Source organism: Prunus dulcis, chromosome 1 (genome assembly GCF_902201215.1).
Source record: "Prunus dulcis chromosome 1, ALMONDv2, whole genome shotgun sequence".
Lineage (NCBI taxonomy): Eukaryota > Viridiplantae > Streptophyta > Magnoliopsida > Rosales > Rosaceae > Prunus > Prunus dulcis.
In genome coordinates, this window is record NC_047650.1 from 10,180,165 (window position 1) to 10,198,668 (window position 18,504).

Below are 18,504 nucleotides of genomic sequence, written 5' to 3' on the forward strand. Positions count from 1 at the left end.
TCCATCCAAGAAAAAATTGGTATGCAGAATATATGGACTTTGCAAGAGGCGATTAACATGGCGATGAAAGCTGAACTGTTGGAGAAGGAGAAGCGCCAACCCAACTTCCGCAAGAACACGACGGAAGCCTCTGAATATGCTACTGGTGCTTCTAGTGGCTCCGGAGATAAGGGGAAAGTGTAGCAGCAACCTGGAGGAACGATGAAACCAGCGACAACTGTCCAAAATAAAAACTTTAACGAAAGCAGCAGCCGGACTTTCAATAGAGGGTAGTCCCGAAACCAATCCCAGAATCCGTATGCTAAGCCCATGACGGACATATGTTACCGTTGCCAAAAACTAGGGCATCGTTCTAATGTTTGTCCAGAGCGAAAGCAGGCTAACTTTATCGAGGAGGTCGATGAAGATGAGGAAAAAGATGAAGTCGGGGAAGATGATTATGCAGGGGCTGAATTTGCAATTGAGGAAGGAATGGAGAGGATTACCTTGGTTTTGCAGAGAGTTCTTTTGGCACCAAAGGAGGAAGGGCAGCGTCATAGTATTTTTCGTTCCCTCTGCTCAATCAAAAACAAGGTGTGTGATGTGATCGTCGACAATGGAAGTTGCGAGAATTTCGTGTCAAAGAAATTGGTGGAGCATTTGCAGCTATCAACGGAGCCACATGTCAGCCCTTACTCACTAGGTTGGGTTAAAAAAGGCCCTTCGGTTCGTGTTGCTGAGACTTGCCGTGTGCCACTGTCCATTGGTAAGCATTACAGCGATGATGTATTATGTGATGTTATTGACATGGATGCATGCCATATTTTATTAGGGCGACCTTGGCAATTTGATGTGGATGCGACTTACAAGGGATGAGATAATGTAATTCTGTTTTCTTAGAACAACCGAAAAATTGCAATGGCAACTACAAAGCCCTCAAAACAATCTGTTGAGCCCAAGACGAGGAGTTCTAGTTTCCTAACCCTAATTAGCAGCGAGCAAAAGTTGAATGAGGCTGTCAAAGAGGCGGAGTATTTTTGTCCCTTGGTGTTGAAGGGGTTGTTGAAGCTTGGCAAAGGAGAAAGTGACATTCCACAAGACGTGCAGCAGATTTTGTCACAGTTTCAGGAACTACTTTCTGAAAAATTGCCAAACGAGCTGCCACCTATGCGGGACATACAACACCGAATTGACTTGGTGCCTGGAGCTAGCCTTCCGAATCTGCCTCATTATCGGAAGAGCCCCAAGGAGAATGACATCCTAAGAGAGCAGATTGAAGAATTACTGCAGAAGGGATTTATCAGGGAGAGTTTGAGTCCCTGCGCAGTTCCCGTTTTGCTGGTTTCGAATAAAGACAAGACTTGGCGAATGTGTGTTGATAGCCGAGCAATCAACAAGATAACAGTCAAGTACAGGTTTCCCATTCCACGGTTGGAGGATATGCTGGATGTTCTTAGCGGCTCAAGGGTGTTTTCCAAGATAGATTTGCGAAGCGGATACCATCAGATTCGCATCAGACCTGGCGACGAATGGAAAACAGCGTTCAAGAGCAAGGACGGATTATTTGAATGGTTGGTGATGCCATTCGGATTGTCAAATGCGCCTAGCACTTTCATGAGACTCATGAATCAGGTTCTTCGACCATTTATTGGCTCTTTTGTCGTGGTTTATTTCGATGACATTTTAATTTACAGTACCACAAAAGAAGAACATCTTGTGCATTTGAGACAAGTTTTAGATGTTTTGAGAGAAAATAAACTGTATGTGAACCTAAAAAAATGTACTTTCTGCACAAATAAGCTACTGTTCTTGGGTTTTGTTGTTGGTGAGAATGGTATCCAGGTAGATGACAAGAAGATCAAGGCAATCCTTGACTGGCCAGCTCCAAAAACAGTTTCTGAAGTTCGAAGTTTCCATGGTTTGGCCACCTTTTACAGAAGATTTGTGAGGCATTTCAGCTCCATCGCTGCACCTATCACAGAGTGTTTGAAGAAGGGCCGGTTCAGCTGGGGAGAGGAGCAAGAGAGAAGCTTTGCAGATATAAAAGAAAAGCTTTGCACCGCGCCGGTTCTAGCCCTTCCAAACTTTGAGAAAGTTTTCGAAGTTGAATGTGATGCCAGCGGTGTGGGAGTCGGAGCTGTGCTTTCACAAGACAAGCGGCCAGTTGCGTTCTTCTCTGAAAAGTTGAGCGATGCACGTCAAAAGTGGAGTACTTATGACCAAGAGTTCTATGCGGTTGTTCGAGCTTTGAAGCAATGGGAGCACTATCTTATCCAGAAGGAATTTGTTTTGTTTACAGATCATCAAGCGTTGAAGTATATTAACAGCCAGAAAAATATTGATAAAATGCATGCTAGATGGGTGACTTTTTTGCAGAAATTTTCGTTCGTTATCAAGCATACTTCCGGCAAGACAAATCGTGTGGCGGATGCGCTGAGTAGAAGAGCTTCATTGTTAATCACGCTGACTCAAGAAGTTGTGGGGTTTGAATGTCTGAAGGAATTATATGAAGGTGATGATGATTTCCGGGAAATTTGGACTAAGTGCACCAATCAAGAGCCGATGGCAGATTACTTTCTTAATGAAGGTTATTTGTTCAAAGGCAACCAGTTGTGTATTCCAGTTTCCTCTTTAGGGAGAAGCTCATTCGGGACTTGCATGGTGGAGGGTTGAGTGGCCACCTAGGCCGTGATAAAACAATTGCAGGGATGGAGGAGAGATTTTACTGGCCACAACTCAAACGAGATGTTGGAACTATTGTGAGCAAGTGCTACACTTGTCAAACTTCGAAGGGGCAGGTACAAAACACTGGATTATATATGCCATTACCAGTTCCTAACGATATTTGGCAGGATCTTGCTATGGATTTTGTCCTCGGTTTGCCCCGAACACAAAGGGGAGTGGACTCTGTATTTGTGGTGGTTGATCGGTTCTCAAAAATGGCGCATTTCATAGCCTGCAAAAAGACTGCTGATGCATCAAATATAGCCAAACTGTTTTTCAGGGAGGTTGTTCGCTTGCATGGGGTTCCTACATCCATTACATCAGATCGTGACACCAAGTTCTTGAGCCATTTTTGGATCACTTTGTGGAGGCTGTTTGGGACTACTTTGAATCGCAGCAGCACTGCCCATCCCCAGACTGATGGCCAGACTGAGGTTACAAACCGGACATTGGGCAATATGGTACGAAGCGTCTGTGGAGAGAAGCCAAAACAATGGGATTATGCACTACCGCAGGTGGAGTTTGCATATAACAGTGCAGTCCATAGTGCAACTGGGAAGTCTCCATTTTCCATTGTTTATACTGCTATACCTAACCATGTTGTTGATTTGGTGAAACTGCCTAGAGGCCAGCAAACCAGTGTGGCAGCGAAAAATTTGGCTGAGGAAGTAGTAGCCGTTCGAGATGAAGTCAAGCAGAAACTTGAGCAAACTAATGCTAAGTACAAAGCTGCTGCAGATAGGCATAGGCGAGTTAAAGTGTTTCAAGAAGGCGATTCTGTGATGATATTTCTGAGGAAGGAGAGGTTTCCAGTTGGCACATATAGCAAGCTTAAACCAAAAAAATATGGTCCTTACAAAGTGCTCAAACGGATCAATGATAATGCCTATGTTATTGAGTTATCGGATTCCATGGGAATTTCCAATATTTTTAATGTTGCAGATTTATATGAGTTCCGTGAAGATGAGGTCCTTTATCCAGATCATAACTCGGGGTCGAGTTCTCGGAGGTGGAGGGGACTGATGTAGAACAGATGGCAGATTTTATCGCGGTTGAGCTAGAAAAAGGACGTAGTGGGAATTTGCAGATTTGTTGTCCGAGCTCCGATTAGGACGCAAAATACCATTTCGGAAAGGGAACAATGACACGAGTCTAACTCACAGCTTTGCTGTGACATACGATGAATTTTGGCATTCTGAGGTCGTTTGGCCTTCCAAAACTGCAGTCAAAGTTTGGTAGTTAATTTTCCAATAAATTCTGTTTTGGACAGTTTCGGAGTTACGTAGTTAAGTCTCCGAATTAATTCTGTTTTTTCAGTTTTATGTAATAACTCCCCTAACAGTTGAAGGGTTGAGGGTTGTTGAGAGTTGTGTATTTAGACAGGTTTGTCTAACGTTTCTGTTTAACTCAGTTTTTAATAACATTATTCTAAGAGAGCTTCTCTTAATTTTCTGGTGGAATCCAATTTTTTCTTGTTTTTCAAGGTTTCGCTTGAGACCTCTGTTGCTTGTGCTACGTGAAAATATCTCCACAAAGTAAGAACTACCACCAAGAAACGTTCAAAACAACACAAAGGCAGTTTCTTTTTGTTGTTTATTTTGTATTTCACGGCTGAGAAGCCTAACTCTGCACAAGCTGGTCCAAGAACAAACAGCAATCAATTTTACGTGCCAATGCCAAGCGTCCATCTCGACAACCACATAACAGAACAGACGAACTGAGCACAATTTGCCGACAACTAACATTTTGGTCAATATACAGTCCTAAAAGAAGCAACCCATTAATCTTAGCAATCATAAGAAATAATGCATTAGTTATATGACACTTGGTAGGTGCTGGATGGTTGGAGCTGGCTTCAATATTAATTAATTATATATCAGTTCCTTTTTTACAAAGAGCATATGCAATGATTAGAATGAATGCAATTTTATTGTACGAAATCGAACTAAAACAGTAAAATCTCACTTGAAATAGTGTGATTTAGTTCATTGCAATAGAGGTTGCTATGTGATGAACCCTCTATTGAATTACAAGAGGCTAATCATGGAATCCACATGTCAATAAACTGAAGCTATTGAACTGTACCATTGCAAGTAAAATTGCAATTCAATTCAATACATGACAAAATTAAACTATTGAACCATCATTGCGGATGCTCCAAAAAATGGCTAAAATTGAAACTCAAAAGTATCAAGCAATTTAGTTAGATAACTTTAAAAAACTTATTTATGTACTTGGCCTCTTTTTGCAATGACCAAAGTCAAACAACTTTGAAAACTGATTGGTCCCGGTGCCATAGGACCTAAAGATTCGATCAATTCCAAGAATGGTTAAGCTCCATTCAGACCAGGCTGACACTTGATTTAACAAGATCAAGCTCAACACTTTGCTAAAGCAAAACAGCAATTAAACAGTATTAAGAAGAGAGAGAATCTGCACCTCAAAATCTGTGTCAACCTTTACGACTAAAATGAAAGGAGGTTTATGCTTTCCAACCCCAAATTATTTTTTGTCATTTTCAAATACGTAAGATTTGATCTTTGCTTGTGCCAAAAGGATTCCATAATAGTGGAACTCCTTCAAGCCTGAAAAGCTAGCCATGCACTGGTGGAAATGTAAACAAATGTAATCTAGTAACTTCAATTTCTTTTCTATGGTCGGCTTTGGATATCCTAATAAGCTCACAGACGTCCCTCAATTATACACAGCCATCCAGCATAAAGCCAGATTCCCTTTGGCCCATACCAAAAAACTGACCCTTTTCTTGAACCCACGCCTCTCTCTCTCTCTCTCTCTCTCTCTCTCTCTCTCTCTCTCTCCCGCCTTTAAGATTTGACACTGCTTTTTGGAGGCTAATCAATCTGCAATATTTTCAATCTTTCTCTTGTGGAAAGGAGATTCCTTGCATGCCCCACATCTTTTGCCTTTCAATTATTCCTTGCCTGTGTACAAATAAAATGCCACCTATTGATTCTACATTTATACTCTCCTCCACCCCCTCTTCTTCATCACATACTAAACACATTTCCTGGTTTCTTCTCTCCTCTCCATTGCCTCTCATGGCTTCAGGATTAGAGGTATGGCTTGCATGCTTCCACATGACATGTATTGATGAAATCCAACACTGATTTTTCTAACCAGAATTTTTGTGTCGAATGCAGAAACCCCGAGTGACGGAGATACATGTCCGGATGGACTGTAATGGATGCGTACAGAAGATCAAGAAAGCACTACATGGCATCAATGGTAAGAATTCATGACATACTTTTGGTATGTTTTCCTTTACACTAAAAACCCATCATTCATTACCTCCTAAACTGAATGAACTCTCATTTTCCACAGGTATATATGACCTCTACATTGACTTCCCACAACAAAAGCTAACAATAATTGGGTGGGCAGAACCTGAGAAGATAGTCAAAGCCATTAAGAAGACGAGGAAGATTGCCACCATATGTTCCCATACAGAGCAACAAACAGAGCCTGCTCCTCCACCAACAGAACAAGCAGCACCAGAAGGTGGTGCACCAGCTCCAGCTGATCCTCCACCAGCAGAGCAAGCACCACCAGCAGCCGAAGCAGTGCCACCAGCCGAAGCGGCCCCACCAGCAGAACCACCAAAAGAGTCACCACCACCAGAACTTCCAACACCAGAGGCAGCACCTGTGGCTGCAGAAGCCAACCCAGGCCACCAAATGCACCACCCTCCAAGAGATGTTGGAGAAGTTCATACCATATACCATCATCCACCTGATTATGGATACAGATATGGCTACTCTCAAGGCTACACTGGGTACTGGAACAGATACCATAACAGCCAAGGGCATCCACAGGAGCCTACCCCTACCCCCATCCCAATGGGCCCCACCCCAACACCGACGCCACCAGTCTATGTAACACACAGCTACAACACATACAGGCCATCACCTTATGTCACTGAATATGAGTATATCCAGCCACCCCCTCAACCCACACATCTCAGTAGGATGAATTACTACAATGAGGAACATCACATTAATGTCAGCAATAGCAACGGGAATATCACATCAATTTTTAGTGACGAAAATCCGAATGCATGTGCCGTAATGTAGAGAAAGACAGAGAGAGAGGTTTTGGTGCTAAAGGGTTATCATCTTTTTCCTCAAAGGAATCAATCTCGGCAAGAAAGTTAATGGAGAATATATTTAGCGGAGAAAATATAATTTCTAATAATCATGTGATGATGTTATGGGAAGAATGAGATTCCAAGCTTGTAAGTGAAGAAAGAATTGATCCTAAGTTCCATTGCGAGAGAGCAAGCTAAAGCATACCGCCTGAAATTCTATAAAGCTGTACTTTTTAAGACCATACTTCTTCTCAGCCATTCATTTGTCCATAAACATTTACTTGTTTTCATTATTATCTCCTCTTTGGACTTCTGCACTTGAAAAGTGGAAAGAGCTTTCCCCAGCCTGAGTTTCCCGAATTATGTATCCACAGAAGCAAGAAGTGAAAACTTCAATTTCCAGTTTCTTCTCGTCAACGAATCTACTACACCACTAACATTTTTCTAAAATCAAACTTATCCCCTAAAGAGGAGGTGTCACTGGTTTAATATTCATCCGAGTAAAACTTACTTCACATTCATTACGTATAGAAATACTTCAGAAATTTCACATACTCTTTCTTATAACTCAGTTTATGTATAGATAATTAATTTGTGATATTTTGGACTCATTAAATGCACTCAAACACGACTTTGAATTGCACAGACGATATATGATTATGAGCAAGATAAAGAGTCTGCGGAAACAAAATTTATACAAAATCGCTTGTGCTTTTTGCAAGTCGCAGCAAAATTTACACCGATACACCTGTGCTTGTGCTATTACAGAGAAAATGTAGGAAGAAAAAGAAAATTATAATTGATATCTTGGGGCAAATCTGAATTTCTTCATCATGATAGAGGGGTAAACCGGAGAGAAACAAAACTGTTCTTGGGAATGAGACACCGAGCACAAAAAGTTGCCAGCTTTACAGTCAATAAGCTGGCACAAGATGTTCAACAGACTGCACCACATCGAGCCTCTTTATCCTAATTCAACTACAAGTGTACAAAAATGCGAGTTACGAACAGCAAAATGTAAATTTTAATTATTTTTTTAACCAAAAGCCATGAATTGTGTTCCATGTCATTATATATTCAATGTCAACAAACATTTTTCTAATCCTTTAAAAAACTAAACATGGACCAGCTGGAACAACGTAATGCATCACTTCCTCATATACAGACTCGGGCCACTCTTCCAACACTAACAAGAATAAATCTACTCCTTAAGTAGCAGAAACCACAGGATGAGACTTCATAAGCCTAATGGTGCTAGTAATTACACTTAAACCATCTAGTCTAATAATCAATCAAACCGTGGAGAAATAGTGTAGGTCCACTAAAGTTATCTCCATACAATATTTTCTACTAAAAATGCAAAGCATCATAACAAGTAGTGTGGAAGACAAAAGATTGCTATTATGGCAAAGTTTGATTACCTCCCATCAGGAAATCCAACTACTGATCATCATCACTGCTTATTTCAGAATCATCATCTTCCTCACCATAGTGGATTTCATTTACATCTTCATCCTCATCTTCGCTTTCATCCATTTGGTTCTCGTGCGATAAGACTTGAGTTTTGGTGTGGGTTGCCTTGTCAATCTATTTCAAAAGCACAAAAATAATCATCAATGATCAAAATATCAACAAAATTGGACAAAAAAAGAACTGAATTCATGTTAAAATGTGAGATTGTCAACCTGTGCCATCACAAGTTGCAAACGACCCGATAATTGTAATAAAGGCTGAATAGCTGCCCCTCTGGATTTGGTAACCTGCACGAAGAACAACATCAATTAAGCGCTCCATGCAATATATTATTACTTAAGACTGAGTCTGTTTTCTTCAAGAGGTACTGAGTGTTCTGGATGATGCCCCCATTTTAAGACCAATAATAAAGTTACACCTAGGTCTAGGTGGCATTTACATAGAAAGTCATATTTATCCGAGAGGTAAAGGTAAATATATAAGACATTGAAGGTAGTGTAACCGAAGGGTCATCTAGGTGTTGGCCTTGCTCATCAAGGGTTAACTGGTTAAGGTGTACCATATGCATGGGCTACTAAACCAGGCACCTGGCAGCATAGTGGGGATTAAGAAAAACAGAAGGATATTCCTTCACAGAAAATATTCAGCAGAAGATTTCCGTCAAATACGAATCTTACATAGTGTCTTTGATATTGTTCTGCAGTATTACCAGATTACCAATTATATGAAGTGAAAGCGGGAGGCTAAACGTTTCTTTAACAAGCCACATGTCATTTCAAGTTCACATACTACTATAATGATAAAAATTAAATGAGGTAGCACATAGTAAATAGTAATAAACTAATATTAACTGGTCACAAATTTTACCTTGAGCAAGGAGCTAAGCATCTGAGTTTCGGGTTCTTGTGACATTATATGATGACTGTGATTTACCAATATGCTATATATCCATGGAAGAACATAATTCCCACTGCTAGACCTGTTAATGATAATCAAAGATTAAAACTCAAGTCATATTTCGTTAATACTGTAATGATTTAAAATGGATAAAAATAACATAAAGATGAAGCAAATTATCACTTTAGCATAAAACATAAATGTACTGTTTTTAAAAACCAAATCACATGTCGAATTCAGGTCCTTATTAGCAAACCAGATCTTATGGGATTCATAGTTCTTTCCATCCTCACAAACACACACAGAGGAAACATACATACATGCATACACGCATTGATACATGCACGCTTTAACTTATATAGCATTTAAGATGCAAATTGTCTGTATAAGACCAAAATAAACATTCATAAAGACCAAAAGGACATATATAAATCTACATGCAGGTAATAAGAACAAGAAGACCAAACCTTGTTTGCCACATGGCCACCAAGACTCCCAATAACTTGCACGCGTCACTAGGGTCTAATGACAAAACAGCTGCCCTCATCTGATAGATGATAAGTATTTGATCAGAACATAATTAAAGGAGGGAGAAATCAGGAAGTGCAGATAATAATATAAAAAGTACAACATCAAACTACTGTACAGATGCAAATATATAACTAATAAACAAACCTTCTTCTGTGGCATATTAGTGTGAAGATCAATACTCTTGAATGTTGCAGAGTTGAGTGTAGAGTTAATTATAAGGTCATCTGCTTTGCTAAGTATCCCTAATGATCTCAGTCGGTCCTCCATGCAAATTGCTGCAGTGTCAGCTTCAAATTCTACCATGTCATCTGCACATGCCAGCAGAACATATGAACCAGGCAAAGTAGATAAACGTTTCATGATCAGATGTCAAATAACATATAGTAAGACACGTTGATTACCCTAGAAGTATTGGATGGTAGAAATTAATATTGCCACCATCACTTCACAAGACTTACTAGTTATATAAGATTACTTATATTACATAAAGGAAAATTTCAAATGCATTCCTGAGTGAATATAGTGCCCACCTTTGCTCTTCATAAGGCCACCATGACTCCCGCTGTCATCCAAATCAGCCATTACTTCATCTTTGCCAAAACTTAATTTTTCATGTCTTTTCTTTTTCTCGTGTGAATCAAAAATCTTTGGAATTGGAAGCAAGGCATCTTCTGCATTTGCACGATCCAATGCAATAACTGTTGGATCATTACACAATAAGTCAGCTAACCGTTAACAATCAAGAATCAGGAAGAAGAAAAAGTAAGTAGCATTAAACTAGGACCAGAAAATGTAACAACTTTTCAGGTGAGGATTATCAGCAAAATAAATAAACAAATAAACAATAACGTTAATGAAAAAAAAAGTTCCAGAAGTGCATCATCTGAGCAAAGAAAAACAAATTATGATTTTGATATCTTCCAGCAGAGGGAGGAAACTGTGAGAATGTCTTACCTCTATTTTGTACATTTTGTCCTTTCTTAGATTTGACAAGAGACTGACTCATTGGTAGAAGAACCCCATCATGGGAGCCACTCAACTTTATGTCTGTGCCAGAATGCACCAAAATTTTCTGGAATAATGGCTTCACTGGTAATCCATAAGCAACAAATATCTGCCCAGAAGCAGCTTTTACAATTCCTTGCAAAACCGCAGCAAATATTGTAGTTACTGCACCCTTCTGAGTTTTGGTCAAAATGCCTTCAGATGATACTGAAATTCTTGTAGGCTTGGCATTCCGCAATTCTTCAATATTCTTTCCAAACCAAAAATAACAAACACCGACTTCTGAAATCGCTAATACATATAGGCCCATATCACCAACTTCACCATTGTCTATGAACCTGCTATCTACAAAGACAGCAGGGTGCTCCATTGCAAGCACAGCACTTGCTGACTGCTTTTTTCCACCACCTATATTCCATACTGCAATATACCTTTCACCAACTGCAGATGAGAGGATGTACTTCCCATCTTCGCTGAAGATCATACAGCGAACAGCTCCCTAACGAATGGTGAGTAAATATTATTAAATTAAGAAAGAATGGTTAAAGAAAATGCAATATAAAAAGCAAAGTTTAACCCTTCTGATAGCTGGAACTTTTGGGAGGTAAACAAAATAATTTAACCAGGTATCAAAGTAGGCAATCCTAAGTCAGATCCCTGCAAATGCAATCTCTAATAATGTTGAATTTCACATATTGAACTCTCTAGTGGTGGAAAGAGACCCAGATGTGAGGAGGGAGTGTTAAAAGTTAAATTTAAAAATAAATAATAAAATTTTCCCCACAAGTCAAATCCTAACAGCTTAAACGTTTAGGAACAGTGGTAAACCAACAAAAGTTATTAGAAGATAAGCCGACTTTAACATGTACTCATGTTTAGGCACCCAAAGAAGAAAAAAGGTAAACGAAAAAGGAATAAAAAATAAAACTCACCGGATGGCCAGAAAACTTCTGTATCTTCTTGTGATCAGACAAACTGAAAATCTTCATTTGTGCAGCCGCAGTTGCTAATATCTTCCCATCTGGTGCAGAGAAAAGACCATCCACAAGTTACTATCAGAAAGACAGTGAATGCTACAATATAACAAAGAACACAGTTATATTTGGACTCACAGAAAGCTGATCCATGACAAATATTGCAAAATAAACTTCACTTTTTAAACCATAATCTGCTTCCACATACAACAGATATAATATGATAGGGATTGCATGTGCCTGAATTTATAGAGATCTGATTGAACCTATTCACCAAGACCCTCCATACCTATCTATACAAATTGAACGGCCAACCCTGCACTTCTTCCACAGGAGCCACAACTACAAATTGTGAAACAACTAATTTCACCAACATTCCTTTTTCTTCCTGGGACTTATGAAAAATCTATTGGCCAGCGTTAGTTACCATTCATCACCACAAATTATCATTTTTCAACTTATTTATCAAAACACACAAATGCATAGCTCATATATCCAGATTGTATAATCCTTAAGTAATTTAACCAAGTAGTTTCAAGCACAAACATTAAGCAGAATAATGTTATACTCTAAGCAAGAGTAGCACAAAAGATGTAATGTAATGGACATATGCATATGGAACATACCGAACGAAACAGACATAGAAGAGATTGCCTTTGTGGAAGCTTTGAACTTCCCCAACAGGTTTCCTGTCAAAGCATCAATTTCACAAATCATCCCATCAGCACCGGCGGTGTAAATACACGAAGCATTTCTTGGAAATGATATGGAGCTAACGCCACTGCAATGACAGAAAGTGCAACAGATAGATTGCTTGGGTCAGCCCAAAAGGTCGAAAACATACATTTGCATAAGCATTATATTCATTCCAAGCCAACCATCAGGTGACTTAGTGTATTCACCAATTGCACATGATTAAAACTTGAAATAGGACGAAAACAAAGAAAGTTTAAGCAGGTGAGCTAACCCAGCATGGCAGTCGTTCAGTCTCCATTTCAATTGACCAGCAGACACATCAAGTGCCAAAACATCACCACCGCCAGTTCCCAAAACCAACAATGAACAACCAAGCTTCCTTTTCTTCTGCCAAAATGAACATTGCACAGAATAAATAAATAAAGGGCAACACTTACTTGTTAAAACAAACCAAAGTTACAACCTTTCTTTCGGAAGAGAACCACTTCATGCATGTGTAATCAACTGAGAGGTGCCCTCTTTCTCGTTTTGCATATATGCTTGTATCTTCTGATGATACAATGTCTGTGAACTCTGTCTGGACTTGACCTTTCACAGTGTCCCAAATCTAATGCAAACCCAGAAATGAAAAATTATTGTTTTGCTAGGAAATATAGAAACCAAGCAACCAAATTTCATATAATTAAAAGTACCTTAATTCGACCATCTCCAGAGCTGATGGCGAACAAGTCCAAAGACGGACTAAAAGCCGTCAAGAGGTCTCTGATATTTGACAAGCTCATGCTGAAGTTAGGTTTTGCTAGGAGAGAATAAGACTGAGCTGCGTACAAGTGCAGTGCTTAAACCCTAAACCCTAGAACACGGAGAGGAGAAGATGGGCAGCTGAAGAGTGAACGCGGCAACGGTTCTGTTTTGCGTTTAGGGCGTTCGTTATTTTTCTGCTCTTGGTTGTTTACGTGGGCTCTATTCAAAAGATGGGCTTTATTTGTCATTTTAGTCAATTTGGGCCCAATACTGTCAACTCTTTTTCTTTTCTTTTTTGAGAAGATGTTAGCATGATTTATTCTTTAAAATATTCATCATGGAAGGGGGAATTATTACATAAGATGTGAGGGACTGACCTTAGCAAATTAACATGTTATTTATATGATAAGTTATCTAAAGAATTTTGTATAAATGGGAGGATGGTTTTCTTTTTTTATGAATGGGGAAGGAGATTTGAATATTGGACATCTTCCAACATTAGAAGGAAAAATATCATTAAATGAAAAGCTAACTAGTAGAAGATAATGATTTTTTTTAACTTTCAAGCCTCATTACGTTTACGACAAGCAAAAGAAGGGCCCCATTGAGTTTGACATCCCATAACTAGTAGATTTCTATAGTGAGGGAGTGGCCCTTAGACGAGACCATATCTCTTAATCGATGGGTTAAATTGGTTAATCGTTGGATTAAATTGGTTAGTTTGATCTAACGATGAAGAGATAGGGTCTCATCTAAAGGCCTTACTAAGGCCCTCAATGTAGAATGACTCCCCCCTAACTATAAGAATTTTATAATGAGAGCCTTATATATGACTATTAAGTGAGTCTCTAACTCTTAATCGTTAATCCAAGTTATCTCTCACATATCATATATAAGGCCTCGCTATAGAATGACTTCCCTAGCTAATTGAAACTCCCCAAGAGAAGGCCTTGGACCAAATCCTTTTTTTTTTTTTTCTTTTTTCTTTTTTCTGAAAACGGGCCCGAAAGGCCCAACCAAATCATATTTTGCTAAAACATTTTTTGCTCTTTTTAAACTGGTGTTACTGTTTTTGGTAAGTTAGTCCTCACCCTTGAGGCAGACAATCATAAGTGAACTTATTTTCGAAGATTGCGAAGTGTATTGACAACTTTTGTAGCTAGTTCATGAGCTTTAAGTCAAGCATTGTAGAATGAGTGGAGCGAGAGGAGAGATTTTTTCCTTCTTTGAATACAAGTAATAGTCTAAATTATTGGAGAAATTCAAACTTGGGTGTAAAGAGGCGTACTCACTACCCTAATCAACTGGCATAAATAACCCAGGTGTGCGCGAAAGGAGAGATCTTAATTTCAATTCAAACATTCCGATTTAGTAAAAATATTTTTATCATAAAATAAAGAAAGATTTTACTTTTTACTTTTCTTTTCTTTTCTTTTTTTTTTGGGGTCAGAATTTTACTTTCATGTATCTACTTTTACACATTATTTTATCATCCGTTTTTTTATTTTTTTCTTGGAAAATTGTCAACCGTTGTACAAACGTTTATCCTCATTTTTGGGCTTATCTTTTTTCTTCTAATACAGAGACCGTGTGGCCTTGAGTATGGCAAAACATTTTGAGGGAGGATAAAACTTATTAGGTAGCCTCTATTTAGGTCCAAAATGTTGGGGGAAGATAAAACTTAACTTGGGGAGCCTGTCTTCACTTCAGCGACAAGACCCTTATAACCCCACGGTGGTTCCACTTTTCTTTTCATTTACCAATTACCATGTCATGGCTCACCAGACATGTTACTCAACAGCAAACAACAGAATTGGGAAATAAATAAAAGCATTAAAATTTAAATAGCAATGCTAACAATAACCCAAGTCCTTACATATCACTACCAAAAATTTGCTTACACATGAATGAAGAAATGAAGCTGTACAAATAATCTGCAGAACGGAGGAACATGCAAGACTGCAAATCTACAGGATGAAGAAAACAAATAATCTGAACATGTGTCTTATTGGAAAGAATGTGGTCTAACGTTAAATGGCAATGGTAGAAAATTTTTGTGGCTCTTTCCCTCATTGTTGTTGACTCTGGCTGAAAAGTATAACTGGAGTATGTAGGAAGAATGGTATCATAAGACTGCAGTTTTTCCATTCGCAGTAAGTAGCGAAAAGCAGGAAGAGGAATAAGAGCTATTAAACTCAGAACAGGGTTGAGGGAAGACAGAATCTGAAGAGCCAGAAACATTTGAACATTCCCAAGTGGGAGAACCAGAATTGGCTGACAAGGAGATATTGGATAGACAAAAGGAAGTGAAGGGGGATTCTTGGATCCCTGTGAAGCTTCCAGCAATAGTGATGTTTGTGCCAATCACATCTTGCAAGGTGATGTGATCCAAATCCGGGAGAGCATTAGGATCAAACTTGTCGTCGGGATGGGAACCAAACTGACCAGAGGCACCAAATGCCATGTGGATGTTTTCCATTTCAACATCTGATATGATGATCTCTCTGATGTAGCCCCCTCTACCTTTTGTTGTTCTGAACTGAATGCCACTAAATGAGTTGTATAGGTGGACCTGCTCCACAAATACATCTGAAATGCCACCAGACATCTCACTACCAAAGGCAAGAGAAGAACCAGAAGACGATTGTAGGTAGACACGCCTGATGTGTACGTTTGTGGTGGGTCTTCCATAGGCAATGCCATACTCATCCCAACCACTCTTAAGGGCAATGGCATCATACCCCATGCCAATGCTGCAATCTTCTATGCACACATTATCAGAAGAATCTGAAAGTACACAGAAATTAGTATAGCATATTCCGAATAGTATTCTTCTCGTGTAATTATTTCAAACACCAATGGAATAACTCAGGATGCACATAGAAATAAATTTGTAATTAACAGGATTAATCAAGGAAATGATACTTCCAAGAGGTTCAAAGTTGAGCCAACATTTCTGACTCCATTAAGTGTTACCATAACAGAACACATTTATATATACTAGGTATGGTGACAACAAACTTAATTGGAATGTGAAAACCCTAAACAATACTTCAACAAAAATTCAACGCAGGGAGTCGAGAGCTGCCACAAACCTGGGACTATACCAACGGTATAAGGCGACTCTGGAGGAGCAGAGACAGAGATGTTATGAACATGTACATTGCTGCATTGCATTCATTTATAGATATCACATAAATATCTCCTTCAATTTAAAATTAAAGAACATGGAGAATCATCAAGGGCCTTAGCTAACAAACCTGCAATAGACTGGATGGATGTTATAAGCAGGAGCATTCACGAATGTGAGGTTTGAAACCACCACATATTTAGACGAAACAAATTCCACAAGATGAGGGCGGCTGTAGTTCAAAGTTTGAGAGCTAAACCAATCCCACCAAACTGAGCCCTGGCCATTGATGGTTCCATTATCACCTAGTGCAGTTAAAAATTGCAGGAACATCCAAGAGAGAAAGAAAATGAGGCTACTGTCAGAGAACATGTTAAAAGCAGCAAAGGGTATTCAAAGATTCTGCACACCTGTTATGACCACATCATGTAACATATATCCATTTATCAAGCTACGATATCTTCCTCCCGGAAGTTCAATCCCTCGACCATATGAGGGTAGGGGCTCAACAACTTCCCAATGAGATGGATCCTAAACAAGCAACCGTAGAAACATTTTAATGAAAGAAAAACAAAACATCTCCAACTGATTTTGTAGCATCAAAAGTACTTAATCCCCTCGCTATGCGAGTAAAGCAGTACCTGAGATCCGAGAATGACAGCGCCTTTTTCCAAAAAGAGTGTAAGATGACTGGTGAGGTTGAAACTTCCAGTAAGCCACCTTCCCGGTGGCACATAAAGCTGCGCACCGCCCTTATCGGCAAAAGACTTGAGATAGAAGATGGCATTCTGGAAGGCAAGAGTGTTCAATGTTCTCCCATCTCCAACAGCACCAAACTCCAAGATGGACACGCTATGTGGTCTTGGTTCTAATGTCAGATTGTAATCACAAGGTTTCTCATCCTCTTCTCCACCAAGGTCGATAGCATTACTCAAAGTCAGCAGCAAGAGCAATACCACCTGAAAATGGTGAAGAATTAAAAGGCAATCCACTAATTCCCAGAAGGACTTTGGACAAATACAACATCATTGCACAAACTCATCCACAAATTAAAAAGAGAACAAGTGCAAATAGCAAGAGAGCTGCAAATTCTGAATAGAATTAGACCAGCTGACTCGGCCAACATCAGCAGATTTCAAGAACTTTGACATATGAAGAAATGATCAATGTATGCTACATGAGTGAACTAAAATTAAACTGAAAACAGAAATCCAATTAAAAAAGCATGACCAAGCAAATAGAGTAAGATGCAGAAACACAAATATCACCAAGATCAACTATGCTTTGAGCAGAGGAAACAAAATAACGGTCAGAAGAAACTCAGAAGACTGAAACTAGCAAAACTGGTTTGCCCTCAAATCTATGGTATAGGCTGACAGATAAAATCAGCAAACTGACAATCTCCACACAGAAAACTCACAAGACCCACCTAAGAGAAATGAGAAAAATAAATCCTCATTGAAAATTGATTCAGAAAGATGAAGTCTTTGGATTCCAAATTGGCATAAGGGGGCAAAAAAACAAAAAACCCAGAAAAAAGAAACGTACTTACTAGCATCTTCATGAGTCAAAGCTCTGCAGCAGAGACCAAAAAGGAGATTTGCAGAGCAGAGAAAAAGAAAGAGGGAGAAGAAGAAGAAGAAGAAGGAGAAGGAGCAGCACCCACCAACAGAGGGCGAAGGCCTTATTGTTGTAAGTATGTGTGGTATGGGCATTAATTGTATAAATGACACAAGCATAAATACTTATATATGGCAAGTAAGAAATAAAAACAGAAAATTAATTCATGGTAAGGAAAGAAAAATAAAATAAAAAAAGAAAGAAATGTGCCACTATAGAAATGCCAGCTCTCTCCATGCACATAAGCAGCAAGCAAATCAAAAAAAACAGAGCAGGTGCAGTGCAGAGAGAGGAGAGAGAATAAAAAGGGGAATAAAATATCATTTATTGCCACTAATTGGTAATTACCCTCCAAATTGATTATGATTAATAACGTCTCTCGCCGACAAATTTTTTTGAAACGGCCCTCCATTTGAGAGAGTAATAAATGACAAGAAGAAGAACAAAACATTTACCACAAATACAAAAAAAAAAAAACTCAAACTTTGATAAGCAGAGTGTCTCTGTTTGCTTACATCTGTTGGAAAGTCATTAGTTCAAAGTCCAAAACAGGAAGGGCAGTGATAATGTTACCAGGACTGCACGAAAAGTTTTAAGGGGGGACAAGTGCCACGTAAGTGAGATTG

General features: G+C 39.1%; 3 protein-coding genes across 4 annotated transcripts; 1 reads left to right on the forward strand and 2 right to left on the reverse strand.

The window, feature by feature from the left end:
- Positions 1–5,676: 5,676 nt before the first annotated feature.
- On the forward strand, positions 5,677–7,210 carry LOC117614874 (lysine-rich arabinogalactan protein 19-like). 2 transcript variants are annotated; one of them, XM_034343796.1, is made up of 3 exons: positions 5,677–5,780; positions 5,865–5,949; positions 6,046–7,210. In XM_034343796.1, the coding sequence occupies exons 1-3, from the start codon at positions 5,763–5,765 to the stop codon at positions 6,792–6,794; spliced, it is 852 nt and encodes a 283-aa protein (XP_034199687.1). In that variant the 5' UTR covers positions 5,677–5,762; the 3' UTR covers positions 6,795–7,210. The 2 variants fall into 2 exon arrangements, with proteins under 2 accessions (XP_034199687.1, XP_034199688.1); XM_034343797.1 differs by lacking the exon at positions 5,677–5,780 and having other exon boundaries at positions 5,859–5,949.
- A 274-nt stretch (positions 7,211–7,484) lies between these two features.
- LOC117616505 lies at positions 7,485–13,306 on the reverse strand. The gene is made up of 13 exons (XM_034345840.1): positions 13,077–13,306; positions 12,848–12,991; positions 12,656–12,771; positions 12,315–12,469; positions 11,647–11,735; positions 10,664–11,213; positions 10,240–10,407; positions 9,854–10,017; positions 9,646–9,725; positions 9,149–9,260; positions 8,494–8,568; positions 8,230–8,395; positions 7,485–7,786 (listed from the first exon to the last, which is right to left on the reverse strand). Exons 1-12 carry the CDS (start codon positions 13,164–13,166, stop codon positions 8,249–8,251), a joined length of 1,890 nt encoding a protein of 629 aa, XP_034201731.1. The 5' UTR covers positions 13,167–13,306; the 3' UTR covers positions 7,485–7,786; positions 8,230–8,248.
- A 1,655-nt stretch (positions 13,307–14,961) lies between these two features.
- LOC117616408 (probable polygalacturonase) lies at positions 14,962–18,220 on the reverse strand. The gene is made up of 6 exons (XM_034345718.1): positions 17,811–18,220; positions 16,900–17,217; positions 16,669–16,789; positions 16,389–16,563; positions 16,224–16,294; positions 14,962–15,915 (listed from the first exon to the last, which is right to left on the reverse strand). The coding sequence occupies exons 1-6, from the start codon at positions 17,820–17,822 to the stop codon at positions 15,254–15,256; spliced, it is 1,359 nt and encodes a 452-aa protein (XP_034201609.1). The 5' UTR covers positions 17,823–18,220; the 3' UTR covers positions 14,962–15,253.
- Positions 18,221–18,504: the final 284 nt, after the last annotated feature.

Coding starts and splice junctions, on each gene's coding strand:
- LOC117614874 (XM_034343796.1), top strand. Junction 5,950..6,045: donor AGCACTACATGGCATCAATG/GTAAGAATTCAT, acceptor CATTTTCCACAG/GTATATATGACCTCTACATT.
- LOC117616408 (XM_034345718.1), bottom strand. Junction 16,790..16,899: donor CTGTCATTCTCGGATCTCAG/GTACTGCTTTAC, acceptor TTGCTTGTTTAG/GATCCATCTCATTGGGAAGT. Junction 15,916..16,223: donor TACCGTTGGTATAGTCCCAG/GTTTGTGGCAGC, acceptor GTGTACTTTCAG/ATTCTTCTGATAATGTGTGC.
- LOC117616505 (XM_034345840.1), bottom strand. CDS start 13,166: ATGAGCTTGTCAAATATCAGAGACCTCTTGACGGCTTTTAGTCCGTCT. Junction 9,726..9,853: donor CTAATATGCCACAGAAGAAG/GTTTGTTTATTA, acceptor ATCATCTATCAG/ATGAGGGCAGCTGTTTTGTC. Junction 8,569..9,148: donor TGCTTAGCTCCTTGCTCAAG/GTAAAATTTGTG, acceptor TTCTTCGTGCAG/GTTACCAAATCCAGAGGGGC.